This window comes from Pseudorca crassidens, chromosome 1, assembly GCF_039906515.1.
Source record: "Pseudorca crassidens isolate mPseCra1 chromosome 1, mPseCra1.hap1, whole genome shotgun sequence".
NCBI classification, from domain to species: Eukaryota; Metazoa; Chordata; class Mammalia; order Artiodactyla; family Delphinidae; genus Pseudorca; species Pseudorca crassidens.
In genome coordinates, this window is record NC_090296.1 from 74,796,875 (window position 1) to 74,819,992 (window position 23,118).

The 23,118-nt window shown below is 44.6% G+C and overlaps 1 protein-coding gene across 1 annotated transcript in view; it reads left to right on the forward strand.

Annotated features, from left to right (window-relative positions):
• The window catches only part of SLC7A8 (solute carrier family 7 member 8), a 56,694-nt gene that overhangs the window by 3,026 nt on the left and 30,550 nt on the right, over positions 1–23,118 (forward strand). Inside the window, exons 2-3 of the mRNA XM_067740191.1 lie at positions 19,340–19,544; positions 20,600–20,751. Of these exons, the coding sequence (XP_067596292.1) occupies positions 19,340–19,544; positions 20,600–20,751 (357 nt within the window). The remainder of the gene's footprint in view (positions 1–19,339; positions 19,545–20,599; positions 20,752–23,118) is intronic.

Below are 23,118 nucleotides of genomic sequence, written 5' to 3' on the forward strand. Positions count from 1 at the left end.
TCCATTTCCCCTCCTGTGTGGCTGTTGATTTACAAATGTGCTGAGTAGCTGCCCTGTCCTCTAGAGGGGTTTCCGAGTGGATGACAGTGAGTCACGTTTTTTCAAGGCCAAATGCAAAAATAGAAATGGCATTTTTCACATGGAATTCAGTGATCTGGTGTGCACTGTCAACACTGTGGAAGGAAGAGAATTTGAAGGCAAAAAGAGAAAGGAAATTTCCTAAGGTCATGAGGTATGGGAAAGTAGCAACTGCCCCAAATCTATCTCATATCCAATTGACTTAGAGGGATAAGTTAAACTATGTTTCATAAAACCTCATAAAATTTCACTCACAATCGTCATTGATGATTTAAAGTAGGAATAACAAAATGGCAGGTGTTACAAGAATATAAAATGAACTAATAGAAGACTCATGCCCTAGAATTATTTATAATCTGACTGGGGAGATGAGATTTATATACATTAGACAGAGAACATTGAAAATTTATGATACGGTTGAGCTGTGTAAGGAGGACAAAGTTAGGTGAATGGTGAGAAGCACAAAGAGAGAGAAGTTCTCACCCAGAACTAGATTAAGAAGCATCTTGAAGGACATGGAGAAAGATGGAGTAGAGAAGGTAATTCTGGGAGATTTGGTAGGTAGACGGAAAATGACTAAACTGTGATTTCCTCGAGCAAAAAAATGTGTCGTATACGTCTCTGAATCTTTAGTGCTCAGCAGTGTCCCTGACATGAAACAGTTACTCAAATGATTGTTGAATTTAATTGAGCCTTGGACAAAACTCTGAAGAGCGTAGTAATAAAAAGTATTTATCTGAAGAGCTCTTGGGAACCTGGCTTGAAAATCTTTAAGCCAGGAATAATTTCATCAACTTAGAAATGAGGTTGACCTGTTTTTAATTTTTTAACATCACCTCTGCCCTAATCTAACCAGGCTATTGCTCTCCACATACTTGGCCAAGGAAACCTGTTGGCAACAGGTGAACTTAGATTTCTCCATGAATGTGGAGTCTCCCCCAAATCTAAGGAGAGTATGAAGGAGCAGCAAAATTCATTAATTGATGCTATCAAAGCTACTGTTAATAGCTGTCATTATTAAACACTTATTATGTGCCAGACACTGTCCAGTTTCCAAACATACATTGTCTTATTTATCCCTCACAATAATCCCGTGTGGTAAGCACTTCCTCGCCCTTCATCCAGATAAGAAAATAGAGGCTCAGAGGGACAAGCAACGTGTTGAAGGTCACACAGCTGAAAAGTATTGAAGACTCAAACCTAGAGCTTGTCTGAATCCTGAATCAAGCTTGTAAGCATTGTTCTCTACTCTTAATTTTCGTGTCCTAAAAGAGGTGTTTTCATTTAGATCCTGGGCAGAGGTCCTTATTTGTTTTTATAGATGGAGCAGTTAGTGTTGCATTCCAGGTGAGGAAGTGTCCCAGTATAAATGAGAACTGAGCAATCGGCTGGGAGTGGAAGAAGGTACCGTTCTGGTACAGCTGCAGGAACACTTGTGGGGGAGCCTCAGGTGCGCTGGCTCAGCTACTGCAGGATGTGATCAGCACAGACCACGCTCCCATTAACTCTCCCACATGCACACCTTTCCTCTCTGGACCAGCATTCTTTGCAGCCATGGTAGAGGTGCCCACAGAGTTCCTGGCTGTTTAGGTCACTTTATATCAGTTATGTATTTAGGTATGCACCCAGAATCTAGGTCTGAAGGCACTAGTTCAGCTACAGAGCCTACAGAAAAGATTCATGATTTGTTAGACCATTTTGTTTTTAACACAATGTATGTTTATGGGGTACCTTGGTATATTTGCTGCAGAGCAATATTGGATGCAGGTCTAGCTATTAGACTGCTCTCTTTCAGCTAACAAGATGTTTAAAAAATAGTATTTATTGAGCTCTTACTAAATGCCAGTTCCTGTGCTATAAACTCTTTACATATATTACCTTATTTAATCCTGACTACAGTCCTATGGAAATAGGTATTATAACTCTATTTTATTTTATTTTATTTATTTATTTATTTTTGGCTGCATTGAGTCTTCGTTGCTGCACGCGGGCTTTCTGTAGTTGCAGCAAGAGGGGGCTACTCTTCGTTGCGGTGTGTGGGCTTCTCATTGCGGTGGCTTCTCTTGTTGCGGAGCACGGGCTCTAGGCGCGCGGGCTTCACTAGTTCTGGCACGCGGGCTCTAGAGTGCAGGCTCAGTAGTTGTGGCGCACGGGCTTAGTTGCTCTGCAGCACGTGGGATCCTCCCAGACCAGGGCTTGAACCCTTGTCCCCTGCATTGGCAGGTGGATTCTTAACCACAGTGCCACCAGGGAAGTCTCTATAACTCTATTTTAAACATGGGGAAATTGAGTCACAGAGCTGGGAAGTAATTTGTCTGGGATCACACAACTGACTACTGAGATGGTCTGACTCCACAACCAAAGCTCTTAGCCATTCCCCGTTTCTAATTGGTAACCAAGAGAGGCAGGAGGGAGGCTGGTGTGTATGTATTGTGTGGTGGGGCAGTGGGACATGCAGGACCATAACCCTGACACTGGAGTCTGGAAAGACTGTGGATGTCTGATGCTGGAAAAGTTGGGGGGAAACTTCTTTTTTTTTTTTTTTTCATCTTTATTGGAGTATAATTGCTTTACAATGGTGTGTTAGTTTCTGCTTTATAACAAAGTGAATCAGTTATACTTTTTTTTTTTTTTTTTAAGGGAGAAACTTCTTTTAAAGGCTATTTGTCAACAGAGGAGTGTGGCTATAGGTATAACCATACTCAAATGGCACTGGACTGATTTGGAAACATTTCAAGGCCAAAAGATTTTCAGACCCGTGTGTTTTTACGCCACTTTAGAAAATTTTACATTTTAGTCTCTAATTTGATGTATTAGCTTCCTAATCCCCAAAATGTCAATTGGCTATTAACCAGAGGCTGGAGTGTGAAAATTGCTTCTCGAGTTTGTACTTCAATTTTTTTTTAAACATGGAAGGATTAGCATTTGGTTCATTCATGATGAAAGCATGTTTAAAACTGTCATTGTTCTCAAAGAAAACTCTGAGACAGAAGCCAACTTGGACACTTGTCAAAACAAACACATCTTAGCGAATAGAGAAACGCTATACCCAGCGGTGTAATAATAATAATATAAGTAGCTACCATTTCCTGAGCACTACTATGCACCCAATTCGTAGTACCTGATCAGTGCTTTATGGATATTCTCATCTAATCCCATGAAATAAGTACTGTGGTAGAAAGGACGGCATTGAATGAATAAGTAACTGAACAGTGGCAGAGCCAGGATTCCCATCCAGGTCATTGAACTCTGAAGCCACCGGGCTTAATCAAAATGCTCCACAGCATGGAGCTCAGGGCGGCTGGAACCAGGGATCTTGTTGCTTCGTGCCAGGAACCAAGGAGCTTGAGGAGCAAGCTGGTTGAGCCTGCTACTGTCAGGGCTGCAATATGTTCTCTCAAAGAGCAGAGTTATGCAGAATAAGTGAGTAGCACGAGACACTTAGGTTAGGGAAAGAAAATAGAAACCCAGCAGGTAAAAAAATATGTTCCAAGAAACAGAAACAAACAGCCCATTCTGTTTAGAAAAACAGCAACAACAAAAACACCCTGTACCCAGATCAGATGACCTTCTCAGAGAGGCCAACACCATATATATCACTTTTTCTGAATGAAATCGGCTTACTGAAGTGGCATGGAGGTATGGGGCAGGTGAGGCTTTCAAGTTGCCCAGCAAGGTTTTCTGCTTTCCTCTGAGGGTTAATCCAGCAGCGCAGCTGCCTGCAAAGAAACGCTTCAGGAATGTCTGTTGTTGCTCTTGTTGTTTGGTGGTTATTTTTGGGGGTGGTGGTGAGGGATTATCAAAAAAGCAGGCATGAGCAAATAATCCCAAGAATATATTCTGAACCACCCCAAACAACAGAAAGTTAGGAGTCCATCCCTTCTAATTTTTAACTCCCAGCTGAGCGTACAGAGCAAGAAGGATCATGCCTTGTTCCCCTCCCAGAACTTGCCTGCAAAAGAGCCCTCCCCCCCCTCACCCCCCCCCCTCACCAGCTCTTCTCCCTGGACATCTGGAATGGCAAAGTGCAGACAGCTCCCTGGCTCAGGGGTAGGGACTGCTGGTCATAGGATCCGGTCGGCCCATATTTTAACATTTCGCAAACACTCATTCAGCGTTATGTGCTAGGCCCTGTGCTAAGCACCAGTAAATTTTACTTCTAAGAAGCCAAATTATCTCTCAAGTCTATTTTAAGCTGTTTCATTTATAGAATGAATGAAGTCTGAGCTGAAAAGCTTTATCGATTGCATCTCATCCCTCATCCTTCCACACGGTCATGAGTCTTCCCATTGGTTTGCTCCCTGCTGTAAATATCTTCAGCATTACCAGTGATGTCACTCCTGGGGAGAGGATTTCACATTATGCCTTAAGATGTTCTGGGCAACCTCACACTGAGCAGCATATTGTGAAGGCCGATTACCCAGAGGGTGTTCCGTTGCTGCAGAATTGTTAGTGTACTTTTCTCAGTATATATAGATTTTCAAGGTGTCTGCTTGTACATCTGTGAGATGCGTACATTCTTTAGCTGCCTCTTTAGAGTACAATTCTGCATAGGGTGTTGACTCAGCAGCTGATACAGCCAGGTCAGGTTGCCTTAGGGATAAGGAGGCGTTTGTTAAGTGGGCCCTGATGCTGGAAGTAGGAAGCATAGAATGAATTTTTCCATGATTTGTATTAGCATGTTGTGGAAAGGGAGGAACCACTGATGATATCACAGAACAGGAAGAGCTTTGGAGATAGTCCTGGATTTTTAAACTACTTCCCTACTTACAAGCTTGGTAACCTGGAACCAGTTAATTATCAGTAAAATAGAAATTTCTTGTGGAGTATTAAAATAAGGCTGGTAGGGCTTCCCTGCTGGCGCAGTGGTTGAGAGTCCGCCTGCCGATGCAGGGGACACGGGTTTGTGCCCCGGTCCGGGAAGATCCCACATGCCGTGGTGCAGCTGGGCCCGTGAGCCATGGCCGCTGAGCCTGCATGTCCAGAGCCTGTGCTCCGCAGTGGGAGAGGACACAACAGTGAGAGGCCCACGTACCGCAAAATAAATAAATAAAATAAAATAAGGCTGGTATCCTATGGTATATGTTCAGTAAATATTAGTTTCGTTCTCTCCTTTAAGCTCATCGTCCACCACCCCCTCTTCCCCCAATCCCCACTCTCACCCCACCTCCACACTCATTAATTCTGGTTTAGAAATGTAGATTAGATTAGGTTGATTGGGTGATGGGAAGAACTGGCCAATTCAGCCCAAGTCTGACCCGTTTATCAAGCAGCCAATGCTTTTCCTTTTCTCTCTGTTGACTTGAGTCTACTTACTCAATCAGCTTCTTGTGCTTCCCCTGTTCCAGGAAGCTTTTTTTGAATAGCCTCCATCGGTGACCTTTTCCATCCCTAACATCTTGTCATGAGTCACAATTGCGCTCATGCAACTTCTGCTGTCCCTGGTGGTGTCAATTCTGTGTCCACATGCATCATGTTCACTTCTCTGCATGATTCCCTGAGGGCAGGGACTGAGTCTTTCTCATTTTCACATCCCCATGTATTCAGCCTGGCACAGGGTAAGTGCTTAGAAAGTATTTGTTGAAAAATAGCAGTCAGTCTAAGCCAGATCATACATTAGAGACCTGTCTGCCAGCAATGTGAATATGCTTTATTTTTTTGGCTGCATTTTGGCTGCATTAATTCCCTGACCAGGGACCGAACGTGCACCCTCTACAGTGGAAGCGTGGACTCTTAAACAATGGACAGCCAGGGAAGTCCCTGAATATGCTTAACAATACCGTACACTTAAAAATGGTTAAGGTGGTAAATTTAATGTTGTGTGTTGAAAACAAAATTTTTTAGCTTAAAAATGAGTTATTCCCATGAACAATAAATTTTTGCACTTAGCAAAAAGCAAACAAAACACCAAGCACCCAAATCTCATTTAAGTTCAGATTTGAAAAGGACTTTAGGAATTAACCAGATGATGACAGGCTGATCTCAACCTTGGCACTATTACCTTTTGGGCCAGATACTTTGTTGTTTAGGGGGGGCTGTCCCATGCAGCATCCCTGGCCTCTACCCACTAGATGCCAGTAGCACCGCCTCCCCAGTTGTGACAGCCAAAAATGTCTCCAGACACTACCAGTTGTCCCCTGAGGGTAGGGAGATGGTGCAGAATTGCCACTGGATGAGAACCACTGATGCAGACAAAGCCTCTCACTGCTGGTGCCTGGTTTCCCAACCAGACAGGGAGATGCTGGAAGCCCGATGTGAATCCTTAATGGTCATTTTTGAGGGCTCAGCACTCTTAGCCCCTCAGGCCAGGATGCCTGTCTTTTAATGGCTAGTGGATGGTGGTTGGCTCCATCTATGTTAAATGGCTAGTGGATGGTGGTTGGCTCCATCTATGTTAAAAGTCCATGTGTGAATAAGTGCTTCCCAATTACCTTTCGAAGCAAGCATGTACAGAGTGGGTGCTCAATAAATACTTCTTGAGATGTAATTACCTGTTGGCCACCTGCCTGTGGCATCTAAAAATTGTACCCAGACAATGCTTCATGGTCCTGGCTCTGTAGTGCTATTTCAGAACCAAACTTCCAAAGCAAGACCATTATTGGTGTCTTCTAGAGATTATTTCTATCCCTACGGCTCTAAATCCTAGTAGCTTCTTATATTTGCTGGCATTAAACAGATTATAAAATGTTTCCACGCATGTGTGATCACATTTCATCCCCACAACAACTCTGTGAGGTAGGCAAAGCGGGAGCAAGTATTTCCATTTAACAGATGCAGTAGGGACTCTCAGAAAAATTCAGGTCACACGGCTTATGAGTGGCAAAGCAAGAACTCAATGGCTCCTCCAACTCTAAGTCTAGCACCCATTTCACTCTTTAGCATGGAATCCGAACCAGCAGAGTCCTAGAGCGCCTTCCACATCTCTGTTGGGCAGGAGATGGCAACATCACAGGGTGTGTGTTGGAGTCGTGACCAGCCGTCACCCTGAGGTAGCTGTTTGTACAGTCCTGATGGGAAATGGACACAGGGTGAGAGGCATGGTGAGATTCCAGGCCTGCCATGAGGATCAAAGCCTGACCTCGATATGCTGACCCTACTTCCATGCTGTTCCCCTAGTCCTGAAAATCCTGAGACCCTCCCAGCCACTTTGTGGGAGAAGCACAAAGAAGGTTCACCTTGGCTTTCTCTGGACATCATAGAAAAGGACAGAACCTCCAAGGGCCAGGAGAAGCTCTGGCTAGATTCCAAGAGGAGCATGAGTCAGTAGGAAAGGCCAAAGCCTTTTGGATTTGAGAGTCTCTTGGGCATTAGAAGTCTGTAATTCCATGCCCTAGGAAATTCTTTGATGGCTACAGCATTCTAGCATGGACAGGCCTGGAAGTGAGTAAGGCCTTAATATGAATCACATGGGTATTTGCCCACAGGTGAAGTCAGCAGTTATTCATGGCAAATGTGGATTTTCTCAATTCCAGCAGTTTTTCTAGTGACAACTTGCCCACTGATACAACTTGGCCCCCTTTTTTTTCTTTTTTTTTTTTTGTTGGGGGTAGGAGTTTATTAATTAATTAATTTATTTTTGCTGTGTTGGGTCTTCGTTTCTGTGCGAGGGCTTTCTCTAGTTGTGGCAAGCGGGGGCCACTCTTCATCGCGGTGCGCAGGCCTCTCACTATCGCGGCCTCTCTTGTTGCGGAGCACAGACTCCAGACGCGCAGGCCCAGTAGTTGTGGCTCACGGGCCTTGTTGCTCCGCGGCATGTGGGAATCTTCCCAGACCAGGGCTCGAACCCGTGTCCCCTGCATTAGCAGGCAGATTCTCAACCACTGTGCCACCAGGGAAGCCCCTAGGCCCCTTTTTTTTTTTTTTTTTTTTGCGGTACTCGGGCCTCTCACTGCCGTGGCCTCTCCCGTTGTGGAGCACAGGCTCTGGACGCACAGGCTCAGTGGCCATGGCTCACGGGCCCAGCCGCTCCGCGGCATGTGGGATCTTCCCAGACCGGGGCACGAACCCGTTTCCCCTGCATCGGCAGGCGGACTCTCAACCATTGCGCCACCAGGGAAGCCCGCCTTGGCCCCTTTTTAATGGAGTGGTTCACTTGGCTTTTCTTTGCCAGAACAAGCCAAGCTGGACCTCATCGTCCAGGCATTCTAGGACTGATTTTTCACTAAAGAAGATCTATGGGATGAGATGGTTATTTTCCCAATTGGAGTGGATGAAAGAGAGGATTGAAACCCTGACCTCCAGTACCTTGGCTCTACCAGGCAGTTGGGCATCTCATTCTTGAATGGCTTTGTAGATGATGAGCCTAAGAGGAAAACAATGGAGAAAAAAAAATCCCTGCCATAATCAACTTTCTTCCAACCTCTCATCAAGAAAGGTTCATAGCCAAGGTAGAAAAGCCCTTTCCCAGTTCTCCTTTTTCTTTTTTTCTTTTTTATAAATTTATTTAATTAATTAATTTATTTCTGGCTCTGTTGGGTCTTCGTTGCTGCACGTGGGCTTTCTCTAGTTGTGGCGAGCGGGGGCTACTCTTTTTTGCGGTGCGTGTGCTTCTCATTGCGGTGGCTTCTCTTGTTGCAGAGCATGGGCTCTACGTGAGCGGGCTTCAGTAGTTGGGGTGCGCAGGCTCCGCAGCACGTGGGAGCTTCCCAGACCAGGGCTCAAACCTGTGTCCTCTGCATTGGCAGGTGGATTCTTAACCACTGCACCACCAGGGAAGCCCCCAGTTTTCCTCTTTCAAAGCCACTCCAGATAACCCTCATTTGGACAGTGTAAAGTTTAAAAGCCCTGCAGTTAAGGTGTGTGTTGTGTAATTTCTAGAGGAGAGGCAGCTTGGAGTAGGAGGAACCCTTGGACCAGGAGTCCAAGGTCATGCCTCTCGTCCAGGCCTTGCTACCTATGCAGTATGTGACTTTGATCAAGGCTCTTCGCCTCTCTGAACCTCAGTCTTTGCAAAGGTAAATAGGGATGATAGTGCCTGACCTGTGCACCCAAGAAAGTAGCTGTGAGAATCACGTAAGGTAATGGACATGAACATTTTGTAAATCATCATTGAACGTGGTATTGCAATAGAAGGAAATAATCAGATCTGTGTTCCAGTTCTTTAATAAGCATCTTCTGTGAACCATTCTCATTGACTATAGGGTGGAGCATGTAAAATTGACAATTTTCAGGGAAAAGCTTAAGGCTGTGACAGAAGATTTAGGTTCTAATCCAGTTACTACTAACTTACCCTGTGATTTAGGCAAATAACTAACCTCTCTGGGTCTCAGTTTCTTCATCTGTAAAATAGGAATAATAATATCTCCCTCATTTTCTCCATTTGGAAAAATGAGAATAATAGTTGCCCCACTTTCTTTCCCCATAAATTAAAGATGGTAATAGTAGCCAGTCTACTCAGCAGTGAAATGAGTAGGTTGCTTTACTCATTTGCCTACAGTAGACACTTGACATATTTCAAAGCTTTTGGAGGCTCCAGATAAATAGGTATATTAAATTGCTCTGCAGAGATCAGTTCTAGATTGACATCAGACATCATTTATTCGGTAAATATTTATAGAGTGTTTACTATGTGACATTTCACAGGTAAGCAATACAGTTTCTGCTTTCACAGAGCTTGCAGTCTTAGTGGGGTAGATATATATTAATCAAATAATTACACTAAAGATTGTATATAATAGGCACCACTTTTTAAAAATTTATTTTTATTTATTTTTTTATTAATTTAATTTTATTTATTTTTTATACAGCAGGTTCTTATTAGTTATCTATTTTATACATATTAGTGTATATATGTCAACCCCAATCTCCCAATTCACCCCACCACTCCACCCACCGCCCCCCCCCCATTTTCCCCACTTGGTGTCCATACGTTTGTTCTCTACATCTGTGTCTCTATTTCTGCCCTGCAAACCGGTTCATCTGTACCATTTTTCTAGGTTCCACATATATGCGTTAATATATGATATTTGTTTTTCTCTTTCTGACTTACTTCACTCTGTATGACAGTCTCTAGATCCATCCACGTCTCTACAAATGACCCAATTTTTTTTTTTTTTTTTAGATGTTGGAGGTAGGAGTTTATCAATTAATTTATTTATTTTTGCCGTGTTGGGTCTTCGTTTCTGTGCAAGGGCTTTCTCTAGTTGTGGCAAGCGGGGGCCACTCTTCATCACGGTGCGCGGGCCTCTCACTATCACGGCCCCTCTTGTTGCGGAGCACAGGCTCCAGACACGCAGGCTCAGTAGTTGTGGCTCACGGGCCTAGTTGCTCCGCGGCATGTGGGATCTTCCCGGACCAGGGCTCGAACCCGTGTCCCCTGCATTAGCAGGCAGATTCTCAACCACTGCACCACCAGGGAAGCCCCCAAATGACCCAATTTTGTTCCTTTCTATGGCTAATATTCCACTGTATATATATATATATATATATATATATATATATATATATATATATATATACCACATCTTCTTTATCCACTTGTCTGTCGATGGGCATTTAGGTTGCTTCCATGACCTGGCTATGGTAAATAGTGCTGCAATGAACATTGGGGTGCATGTGTCTTTTTTTTTTTTTTTTTTTGCATTTGCCTGCAATTTGGTCAAATAATATATATATTTTTAACATCTTTATTGGAGTATAATTGCTTTACAATGGTGTGTTAGTTTCTGCTTTATAAGAAAGTGAATCAGTTATACATATACATATGTTCCCATATCTCTTCCCTCTTGCGTCTCCCTCCCTCCCACCCTCCCTATCCCACCCCTCTAGGTGGTCACAAACCACCGAGCTGATCTCCCTGTGCTATGCGGCTGCTTCCCACTAGCTATCTATTTTATGTTTGGTAGTGCATATATGTTGATGCCTGTCTTGCGCTTTGTCACAGCTTACCCTTCCCCCTCCCCATATCCTCAAATCCATTCTCTAAAAGGTCTGTGTCTTTATTCCCGTCTTACCCCTAGGTTCTTCATGACACACGTGTCTTTTTGAATTATGGTTTTCTCTGGGTATATGCCCAGTAGTGGGATTGCTGGGTCATATGTTAATTCTAATTTTAGTTTTTTAATGAACCTCCATACTGTTCTCCATAGTGGCTGTATCAATTTACATTCCCACCAACAGTGCAAGAGGGTTCCCTTTTCTCCACACCCTCATCAGCATTTGTTGTTTGTAGATTTTCTGATGATGCCCATTCTAACTGGTGTGAGGTGATACCTCTTTGTAGTTTTGATTTGCATTTCTCTAATAATTAGTGATGTTGAGCAGCTTTTCATGTGCTTCTTGGCCATCTGTACGTCTTCTTTGGAGAAATGTCTGTTTAGGTCTTCTGCCCATTTTTGGATTGGGGTGTTTGTTTTTTTGATATTGAGCTGCATGAGCTGTTTATATATTTTGGAGATTAATCCTTTGTCCATTGATTCGTTTGCAAATATTTTCTCCCATTCTGAGGGTTGTCCTTTTGTCTTGTTTGTAGTTTCCTTTGCTTTGCAAAAGCTTTTAAGTTTCATTAGGTCCCATTTGTTTATTTTTGTTTTTATTTCCATTACTCTAGAAGGTGAATCAAAAAAAATCTTGCTGTGATTTATGTCAAAGAGTGTTCTTCCTATGTTTTCCTCTAAGGGTTTTGTAGTGTCTAGTCTTACATTTAGGTCTCTAATCCATTTTGAGTTTATTTTTGTGTATGGTGTTAGGGAGTGTTCTAATTTCATTCTTTTACATGTACCTGTCCAGTTTTCCCAGCACCACTTATTGAAGAGACTGTCTTTTCTCCATTATATATCCTTGCCTCCTTTCTCATAGATTAGTTGACTGTAGGTGCGTGGGTTTATCTCTGGGCTTTCTATCCTGTTCCATTGATCTATATTTCTGTTTTTGTGCCAGTACCATATTGTCTTGATTACTGTAGCTTGGTAGTATAGTCCGAAGTCAGGGAGTCTGGTTCCTCCAGCTCTGTTTTTTTTCTCTCAAGACTGCTTTGGCTATTCGGGGTCTTTTGTGTCTCCATACAAATTTTAAGATTTTTTGTTCTAGTTCTGTAAAAAATGCCAGTGGTAATTTGATAGGGATTGCATTGAATCTGTAGATTGCTTTGGGTAGTATAGTCATTTTCACAATATTGATTCTTCCAATCCAAGAACATGGTATATCTCTCCATCTGTTTGTGTCATCTTTGATTTCTTTCATCGGTGTCTTATAGTTTTCTGAGTACAGGTCTTTTACCTCCTTAGGTAGGTTTATTCCTAGGTATTTTATTCTTTTTGTTGCAATGGTGAATGGGATTGTTTCATTAATTTCTCTTTCTGATCTTTTGTTGTTAGTGTGTAGGAATGCAAGAGATTTCTGTGCATTAATTTTGTATCCTGCAACTTTACCAAATTCATTGATTAGCTCTGATAGTTTTCTGGTGGCATCTTTAGGATTCTCTATGTGTAGTGTCATGTCATCTGCAAACAGTGACAGTTTTACTTCTTCTTTTCCAATTTGTATTCCTTTTTTTCTTCTCTGATTGCCATGGCTAGGACTTCCAAAACTGTGTTGAATAATACTGGTGAGAGTGGACATCCTTGTCGTGTTCCTGATGTTAGAGGAAATGCTTTCAGTTTTTCACCATTGAGAACAATGTTTGCTGTGGGTTTGTCGTATGTGGCCTTTATTATGTTGAGGTAGGTTCCCTCTATGCCCACTTTCTGGAGAGTTTTTGTCATAAATTCGTGTTGAATTTTGTCAAACACTTTTTCTGCATCTATTGAGATGATCATATGGTTTTTATTCTTCAATTTATTAATATGGTGTATCACATTGATTGATTTGCGTATATTGAAGAATCCTTGCATCCCTGGGATAAATCCCACTTGATCATGGTGTATGATCCTTTAATTTGTTGTTGGATTCTGTTTGCTAGTATTTTTTTGAGGATTTTTGCATCTGTGTTCATCAGTGATATGGGTCTGTAATTTTCTTTTTTTGTACTATCTTTGTCTGATTTTTGTATGAGGGTGATGGTGGCCTCATAGAATGAGTTTGGGAGTGTTCCTTCCTCTGCAATTTTTTTTTTTTTTTAATTTGGCTGCATTGGGTCTTCATTGCTGCGTGCACGCTTTCTCTAGTTGCGGTGAGCAGGGGCTATTCTTCGTTGTGGTGAGTGGGCTTCTCGTTGCGGTGGCTTCTCTTGTTGCAGTGCATTGGCTCTAGGCACACGGGCTTCAGTACTTGTGGCTCGCGGGCTCTAGAGCACAGGCTCAGCAGTTGTGGCACACGGGCTTCGTTGCTCCATGGCATGTGGGATCTTCCCGGACCAAGGCTCGAACCCATGTCCCCTGCATTGGCAGGCAGATTTTTAACCACTGTGCCACCAGGGAAGTCTCCTCTGCAATTTTTTGGAAGAGTTTGAGAAGGATGGGTGTTAGCTCTTCTCTAAATGTTTGAGAGAATTCCCCTGTGAAGCCATCTGTTCCTGGACTTTTGTTTGTTGGAAGATTTTTAATCACAGTTTCAATTTCATTACTTGTGATTAGTCTGTTCATATTTTCTATTTCTTCCTGGTTCAGTCTTGGAAGGTTATACTTTTCTAAGAATTTGTCCATTTCTTCCAGGTTGTCCATTTTATTGGCATAGCATTGCTTGTAGTAGTCTCTTAGGATGCTTTGTATTCCTGAAATGTCTGTTGTAACTTCTCCTTTTTCATTTCTAATTTTATTGATTTGTGTCCTCTCCCCCTTTCTTCTTGATGAGTCTGGCTAAAGGTTTATCAATTTTATTTATCTTCTCAAAGAACCAGCTTTTAGTTTTATTGATCTTTGCTATTGTTTTCTTTGTTTCATTTATTTCTTCTCTGATCTGTATGATTTCTTTTCTTCTACTAACTTTGGGCTTTGTTTGTTCTTCTATCTCTACTTCTTTTAGGTGTAAGTTTAGATTGTTTATCTGAGATTTTACTTGTTTCTTGAGGTAGGCTTGTATTGCTATAAACTTCCCTCTTAGAACTGCTTTTGCTGCATCCCATAGGTTTTGGATCATCGTATTTTCATTGTCATTTGCCTCTAGGTATTTTTTGATTTCCTCTTTGATTTCTTCAGTGATCTCTTGGTTATTTAGTAATGTATTATTTAGCCTCCATGTGTTTGTGTTTTTTACGTTTTTTCCCTGTAATTGATTTCTAATCTCATAACGTTGTGGTCAGGAAAGATGCTCGATATGATTTCAGTTTTCTTAAATTTACCGAGGCTTGATTTGTGACCCAAGATGTGATCTATCCTGGAGAATGTTCCGTGTGCACTTGAGAAGAAAGTATAATCTGCTGTTTTTGGATGGAATGTCCTATAAATATCAATTAAATCTATCTGGTCTATTGTGTCATTTAAAGCTTGTGTTTCCTTATTAATTTTCTGTCTGGATTATCTGTTCATTGGTGTAAGTGAGGTGTTAAAGTCCCCCACTATTATTGTGTTACTCTCGATTTCCTCTTTTATAGCTGTTAGCATTTGCCTTATGTATTGAGGTGCTCCTATGTTGGGTACGTATATATTTATAATTGTTATATCTTCTTCTTGGATTGATCCTTTGATCGTTATGTAGTGTCCTTCCTTGTCTCTTGTAACATTCTGTATTTTAAAGTCTATTTTATCTGATATGAGTATTGCTACTCCAGCTTTCTTTTGACTTCCATTTGCATGGAATATCTTTTTCCATCCCCTCACTTTCAGTCTGTATGTGTCCCTAGGTCTGAAGTGGGTCTCTTGTAGACAGCATATATATGGGTCTTGTTTCTGTATCCATTCAGCAAGCCTGTGCCTTTTGGTTGGAGCATTTAATCCATTCACGTTTTAGGTAATTATCGATATATATGTTCCTATTACCATTTTCTTAATTGTTATGGGTTTGTTTCTGTAGGTCTTTTTCTTCTCTTGTGTTTCCCACTTAGAGAAGTTCCTTTAGCATTTGTTATAGAGCTGGTCTGGCAGTGCTGAATTCTCTGGCTTTTGCTTGTCTGTAAAGCTTTTGATTTCTCCATCGAATCTGAAAGAGATCCTTGCCGGGTAGAGTAATCTTGGTTGTAGGTTCTTCCCTTTCATCACTTTAAATATATTGTGCCACTCCCTTCTTTCTTATAGAGTTTCTGCTGAGAAATCAGCTGTTAACCTTATGGGAGTTCCCTTGTATGTTATTTGTCATTTTTCCCTTGTTGCTTTCAGTAATTTTTCTTTGTCTTTAATCTTTGTCAGTTTGATTACTATGTGTCTCGGCGTGTTTCTCCTTGGGTTTATCCTGCCTGGGATTCTCTGCACTTCCTGGACTTGGGTGGCTATTTCCCTTCCCATGTTAGGGAAGTTTACGACTATAATCTCTTCAAATATTTCCTTGGGTCCTTTCTCTCTCTCTTCTCCTTCTGGGACCCCTATAATGCGAATGTTGTTGTGTTTAATATTGTTCCAGAGGTCTCTTAGGCTGTCTTCATTTCTTTTCATTCTTTTTTCTTTATTCTGTTCCACGGCAGTGAATTCCACCATTCTGTCATCCAGGTCACTTACCCGTTCTTCTGCCTCAGTTATTCTGCTATTGATTCCTTCTAGTGTATTTTTCATTTCAGTTATTGTATTGTTCATGTCTGTTTGTTTGTTATTTAATTCTTCTAGGTGTTTGTTCTTTAATTTTTCCAGGTCTTTGTTAAGCATATCTTGCGTCTTCTCGATCTTTGCCTCTGTTCTTTTTCCGAGGTCCTGGGTCATCTTCACTATCATTATTCTGAATTCTTTTTCTGGAAGGTTGCCTATCTCCACTTCATTTAGTTGTTTTTCTGGGGTTTTATCTTGTTCCTTCATCTGGTACAAAGTCCTCTGCCTTTTCATTTTGTCTGTCTTTCTGTGAATGTGGTTTTCCTTCCACAGGCTGCAGAACTGTAGTCTAATTTATTTATTTGTTTGTTTGTTTGTTTATTTATTTTTGGCTGTGTTGGCTCTTTGTTGCTGCACACGGACTTTCTCTAGTTGAGGTGAGCAGGGGCTACTCTTTGTTGTGGTGCGCGGGCTTCTCACTGCAGTAGCTTCTCTTATTGCGGAGCATGGGCTCTAGGTGCATGGGCTTCAGTAGTTGTGGCATGGGGGCTCAGTAGTTGTGGTACACGAGCTTAGGTGCTCCGCAGCATGTGGGATTTTCCCAGACGAGGGCTCGATCCCGTGTCCCCTGCATTGGCAGGAGGGTTCTTAACCACTGCGCCACCAGGGAAGACCCAGCATCACTTTTAAGTAAATGTAATGTGAATATTCTTTGGGCTCCAGTACACAGCTGTGCTCTGAGTGACATTCCTCCCCCTGTAGAAATTCTAGAGGCTGCTAAGGGGGAGGAGACATCTGATTCTGGTTTTCTAGGTAGCGGCTTCCTAGAATCAGGGCAAGGCATTCCTCTCCTTCCCATCCCGTAGTGCTCAGTTTTGGTTAGCATAATTCAATTTTTTTTCCCACTTTTATCTTTATCATTTTAATTGGTCAAAATGAAGATTGTTGATGGGGAGAGCTCAAGTTTTATAAAACGAGAACTCTTGTCCCAGTGCCAGCCCTCACCATCTACTATGGCAGCTCCATGGAAGGACACGTTATCCAACAATCAGTGGAGACAGGAAGTAGTCAGACCCTCGAAAAGGGCTGTTGGTGTTGCACCTCCCACCCTCCACCTAGGGTGATGGGGAGGGGCACATACTGTGGAAATGTCAGAACGAAAGCAGGAGAACCGAAGTGCTCACTCGTCTCCACTGCGGTGTTTTCTAAGAACCTTAGTGGAACTTTGACACTCCTCATTCCTGAGAAGATGGAATCTTTTCAGTTCATCCACCGCCCTTTTCCCTGTGGCAGCAGCCATTCCTCGTTCTGAGAACTGCCTAGCTATCTCCCCACCACCCTTTCGGCACCTTAAAGACCAAAGCCAAAACCTTGTTTTTCTCCCATATTGGTTGTTTTTCTAACCCCTCGAACTAGTTTTATAAGCTTCTATTGCCCTCTTCTCATCTGGCTTTAAAATGCCCTACAGATGACTCTTCTGATAAATTCCTGCCAGGCAAGGAGTTTACTATTACCTTTCAGCACTATCAGCAATCCCATCTCACGTTTAGTGTGGCAGATGAAGGGTCCGTTGACAGGGTGACTGTGTCCTGAGTCCTGGGATGCTACCAGGAGGCCCTTGTAGTCTCCACTGACCCAACATCCATGCACAGCACACATGGGGACAGGTTGAGGACAGAGGAGGGCTGAAAGGTGTCCTCTTATTCCAAGCCTAGGACTTTAAATAAAAATACCAAAAAAAGGAAAAGCCTTTAAGAACTGGTGGCACCTGGGATCTCATTTTTCTGTCTCTCTTTGCCTGATGTTTAGATCACAAACTTGAACGTGAGGGTTTGTTTCTTTTAGCTTCACTTCTATATGCAGCCCTGTTCTATTGGGATAGAGTTAGCACTAGGGGAAAGAAGGCCTGTTGGAGACATAAATGTGCCTCCTTCCCATCGGAATCTAGCTGTAGCCCCAGGCCCTCCGATTTTGTACTTCAGTCTCACCGCTTGGCTGTTCTTTTGATCCTCCTGGGCCCTTCCCTCTCTCATTACTCATCTCACGCAGCAATTTTTTAGTTTGAAAAGGGGCAGCATATTCTACGTCCCGAAAGAATGAAATATTACTGCTTTTAGGATGTGAATATTCTCTTCTCTTCCCCTTTGACTGAATTTTGGTTTAGAAGTGAAAGTTTCAGGACTGGATTGAGGTTGAGTTGTAGTTGAGATCCGAAAGTCAGTTTTTGAAATTCGAGCATAAAATCGTATACTCTGCATCTTACTCAGCCCAGAACTTGTTCCAAACCACTGGAGAGAGGGCATTCTTTTTTTTTGGCCATGCCGTGCAGCATGCAGGATCTTAGTTCCCTGACCAGGGATCGAACCCGAGCCCCCTGCAGTGGAAGCTCAGAGTCCTAACCACTGGACTGCCAGGGAGGTCCCCAAACCACTAAAGAGAGATGGTGGGAGTTTGAAGTGTTCTCAGAACACTGTCAAATCCAACTGGCCTCAGCTGGCCCCCAGCTCTGTATTTCGACCTGGATCTATTTAGTCTCTGCTTCTTCCCCCAGGCCCTCATTAGTTTGGCAGGGTGGGGCACGAAGAGGGAGCTTTCAAAACACCTATCCCTGGACGCATAAGAAGTGAACAAAGGAAAGCTTAGGAAGGAACAAGTCAGGAGCTGCCTCCACACTTCTGCTCCTCCCCCGCCCGACACACACATCCTAGTAGCCAACATTCAGTCCCTGGGGCCAGCGTCACCTCTCAGGAGCAGACCATCCCCTTGCACACAGAACAGAAGTGGATTAGTGGAAAGAGCCCTTGGATTAAGCAACAGGAGACCGACTTCTAGATCCAGTTTTACCTACCAGTAGCTGTGGAATTTGGAGAAAGCCACTTAACCCCTCTGTGTCTTAGTCTCTGTGTTTGTAAAATAGAGAGAAATGCCTGTACTTCCTCCTCCTCCTGATTCCATGAGGTGGTTGTGAGGGGCACTTGGGACAATAGAGGGGAGAGACCTTTGGAAGAATATGGTGCTGAGGCTTTGCACATATTGCACCCTGACAAACCACTTCCAAACTACCAGGGCTGTTCTGATAGGGCTATTTCATGCTCCGCACCAAGGGTGGGGCCGTGTGTCTGGGGTAGAGGCCAGCCTCCAGGAGTGCTGTCCATACTCGTGGGTCTTAAAGACCCCAGACACAGGGTGTGACCACAATCTGTCCAAAGGCATTACCCTTCAGCTCATTTTTAAAGTTTTCTTACTGGCAGCCAGTCTCAGAACAGCCCATTTTTTTCCAGCCCTTCCATTTCCAGCCAGCCTTAAGTAAGGCCTTTGTCACCACCTTTGCTGGACTACGTTCAGCCCAGTCAGTTCAATCTGCACCACCACTTAATACTGTGTGGACTTTGGCGACACACTTGGTATCTCTGAGACTCAGCTTCCTCCTCTGTAAAATGGGAGAAGTGGTATCTGACTCTATAGGCTTGTCCTGAGGATTAAATGATGCATGTAAAGTACCCGACCAAGTTCCTGGTCTCTACGTGTCCAGTGTCTGCTCCTCTTTCCCCTACTTCTAAGGAGAATTATTGCTAGACACACCTGCCTGGAGGGGATTAGCGCATCCCCCAGGCACTGCATCAGATCAAAGGTGAGAGCACCCCTGCAGGTGCTGGTCCTGCCAACTGTACTGACTGTACCATCTCCCCTGGTACCCTTGGTGCCTCTTGCAGGGAACATCATTGGCTCCGGAATCTTCGTCTCACCCAAAGGTGTGCTGGAGAATGCCGGCTCCGTGGGCCTCGCCCTCATCGTGTGGATCATAACAGGCCTCATCACAGCTGTGGGAGCCCTGTGCTATGCTGAGCTCGGAGTCACCATCCCCAAATCTGGAGGTGACTACTCCTACGTCAAGGACATCTTCGGAGGACTGGCTGGGTAAGAGGATGTGCAGGGGACCGAGCGGTCCCAGAAGCCAAGGCCAGGGCTTTCCAGCATGCCGAAGAGCGCTAGAGCTTGGGATTCCTCTTTTGCCTCTAAGTCACGGTTGCCAGTTCAGCCTGTGTCCCCTTGATGCCCCTGAGAGTGGCAGAGGAACCAGGCTGTCGTTTTAATCTCTGTTTAGGGTTTTTTGTTTTCGATTTTTCTTTTTTTTGCTGCGCCATGAAGCTTGTGGGATCTTAGTTCCCAGACCAGGGATCGAACCTGGGCCCTTGGCAGTGAAAGCATGGAGTCCTAACCACTGGACTGCCAGGGAATTCCCTTAATCTCTGTTGACCTTAGTGGGCAAGATTCTATGAGTGAGAACAAGTAGAACTAAGTGACAACTCTGACTGGAGATGCGCGGGGAAAGCGCGTCACAAAAACAAAGCCCTTTTATCCTGACAGATGAGAGTGACCACTAAGGTACGGGGTACTTTTCACGTTACCAAGGATAACGGTATCCCTGATTCCAGACCCTGATCTTGAATATCCTCAGACCTTGCAGCCCTGTTACTGAAGAGCTCAAACCTCACCAAGGGGCCCAAGGGCGTGGAGGACAAACCCCCAGCCGATGCCTCCCCTTGGCATTTGCTTAAGTGGCCACGCCTTTAGCATGCCCTGACTGTGAAGATTCCGGGGTTGCAAATTTTCTTTTCCACCAGTGGATGCTGGGGGCTAGAGTGGTAGAGAAGAGATGATGAAATGATGAAAGGAGCAGGGAGAGAGAAAGAACACCAAGACGAGTCAGTACTAGTTGAAACAGCTCATCGTTAAACCAATTTACCGTCCTTGCAGAGGGCTAGGTGTCTCCTTTGAGCAGTGGCTGGGTTCCTTAGCATCCCTGAAAACAAAAAGGAACCGCACCCCTTTAGCCCACCTGCCTCTCCTAACACTGCCCGGTGACTTGCCCGGGCTTCCCTGATGGCTTCTGAATCCCTGCCCTGCCAGGCGATGGGAGCGGGGGTCTTTTTTGATGTCTTGGCTCAAGTGCTGTCCCATTCCCCCACCAGGTTCCTGAGGCTATGGATTGCTGTGCTGGTGATCTACCCCACCAACCAGGCTGTCATCGCCCTCACCTTCTCCAACTATGTGCTGCAGCCGCTCTTCCCCACCTGCTTCCCCCCAGAGTCTGGCCTTCGCCTCCTGGCTGCCATCTGCTTATGTAAGTGCCACCTGGGCCTTGCTCCCGGGATGGCGTCTTCTAGCCTTCCTCATCTCTGGTTCTCCTTCCTCTCCCTCTTTCTTTCCTCCCCACCTTTTTTTTCTTCCTTGTTACTTTTCAGTTTCCAATTTGCATGCTGTGGACAAATGGATTCCACATAATAATTATCCGGTGTTTAAAAAAAAAAAAAAGAAGAAACTTAAGTGTTTTTTTTTTAAGAAGATGTTGGGGGTAGGAGTTTATTAATTTACTTATTTATTTTTGCTGTGTTGGGTCTTCGTTTCTGTGCGAGGGCTTTCTCTAGTTGCGGCGAGCGGGGACCACTCTTCATCACGGTGCGCGGGCCTCTCACTGTTGCGGCCTCTCCTGTTGCGGAGCACAGGCTCCAGACGCGCAGGCTCAGTAATTGTGGCTCACGGGCCCAGTTGCTCCGCAGCATGTGGGGTCTTCCCGGACCAGGGCTCGAACCTGTGTCCCCTGCATTAGCAGGCAGATTCTCAACCACTGCGCCACCAGAGAAGCCCCAAAACTTAAGTATCGATAGCTGTTCACAGGCACAGTAATTTTCACTGGGAGGGTTCTTTACATCATATAAAGTAGTTTCACTTGTATCATCTGACCCGAGCCTCACAACAAATCCATAAGGCAAGCTGGGCCAGTCTTACAATTTTCCTAGAGCAGAAAAGGAAACGGAGCCAGGAAAGTGAATTAGCCAAGGTGATTCCTTCTCTTTCCAGCGCACACACCACGCTGGAGACTCCCTACCTCTCGTGGGAAGACTTTTCTGGCCTCTCAACCTGCCAGCTCACATCTTAAAACTCTCTGGGAGGGCTTCCCTGGTGGCGCAGTGGTTGAGAGTCCGCCTGCCGATGCAGGGGACGCAGGTTCGTGCCCCGGTCCGGGAAGATCCCACATGCCGCGGAGCGGCTGGACCCGTGAGCCATGGCCGCTGAGCCTGCGCATCCGGAGCCTGTGCTCTGCAATGGGAGAGGCCACAACAGTGAGAGGCCCGCATACCGCAAAAAAAAAAAAAAAAAAAAAAAAAAAAAACAAAAACAAAACCTCTCTGGGAGGAGAGTGTAAAGGTGTGAGTTGGGAGAACACAAATAGCAGCATGTCCATGGTCCCCGCCCTTGATGAGTTTTCTGTCTAACTAGGCAGAAAAGCCATATAGACAGATTTCATGGTTAGGATTCAATTGCAGTAAAAATTCCGAAAAGGGGAAGAGATCTCTGTGAGCTGGAATAGGTTAGAGAGGCTTTATGGAGAAGTTTGGCAACCTGTATTTCTAGGAAGTCTCAACACTTAATCTCTGATAATCAGGGATCTCAATGGATTGGGGTATGTTGTACCTTTTAGCCAAAAACTAATTTCTAAAGTAAATATTTGGACTTTTTCAGAGGCTCCACTTCTAGAGTCAGCTCAGTCCCTGCCTTCCCACACCTTCCAAACACACATCCACCTGGCTGAGGGCAGTGACCATCCTGGTCACACTCTGTCCCAGGTCTTGACACTTCCTTCTGTTCTGCTGGTGGGAAGGGGAGGGAGGGGTCACTCGCCCACCCAGGAGCCGGGGTGGGACCTGAGGGGTGTGTGCCCTCATTGGCAGTGGTGTGCAGCCCCGGGATAGACCCCATCATCTAGGCAAGTGGCACTGTGGAGCCAACATACTTGTACGGAGCATACTCCTTGTGCCGGTTGGGCCTGCTCGTGGATCTGGAGGCAGAGGGATGTGGGCTCCAGAACCGGGCTTCCCAAGCCTGCATCTCTGCACCACTTTCTAAGTGCAGCCAGTGCTTGGCCAGGTCACCGGCCCACCTCTCGTGAGATGAGGCTGAGATCTCGCGTGTGCTGTACGTGCCGTGGCAAGGATTGCCCAAGACAAGAGTATTCTTAGCACAGCATTGGGCACCTCGTGATCCTGTCGTGTAGTCACCGAGGGTAGTCACGAGGATAGTCACTTGGTCCTTGCTTGCTGGCTGGATCTGGAGCTGCAGGAGGTGAGAGGAGGGGGAAGGGGGCATGGGAATGCAGGAGGAGTGGCTGTTTCTGCCATCAGATAGGTTAATGGGGGTGGGAAGGGGGACCACAGAGTGCAGGCCACTGCTGTTTCAGCATCTCATGCCCACAGACACAGTTTCCTTTTTCCTGCTGATGCTGCTAAAGTATCTCAGACGACAGGCCACCCTCACCCTCCAACTATAAATCAAGAACCCTGAGGCCGTTCAGTCCTCCCCTAGGAGAGAAACCAGGCCACAGGGGAGAGTTCCCCGGGCAACTAGACCCCACGGCTTCCTTTGCGTTCCCCAAACCCGCCAAACCTAGGTAGGTGACTCCTTGCGCAAAGACCCTCTAGAGTTTTGGAAA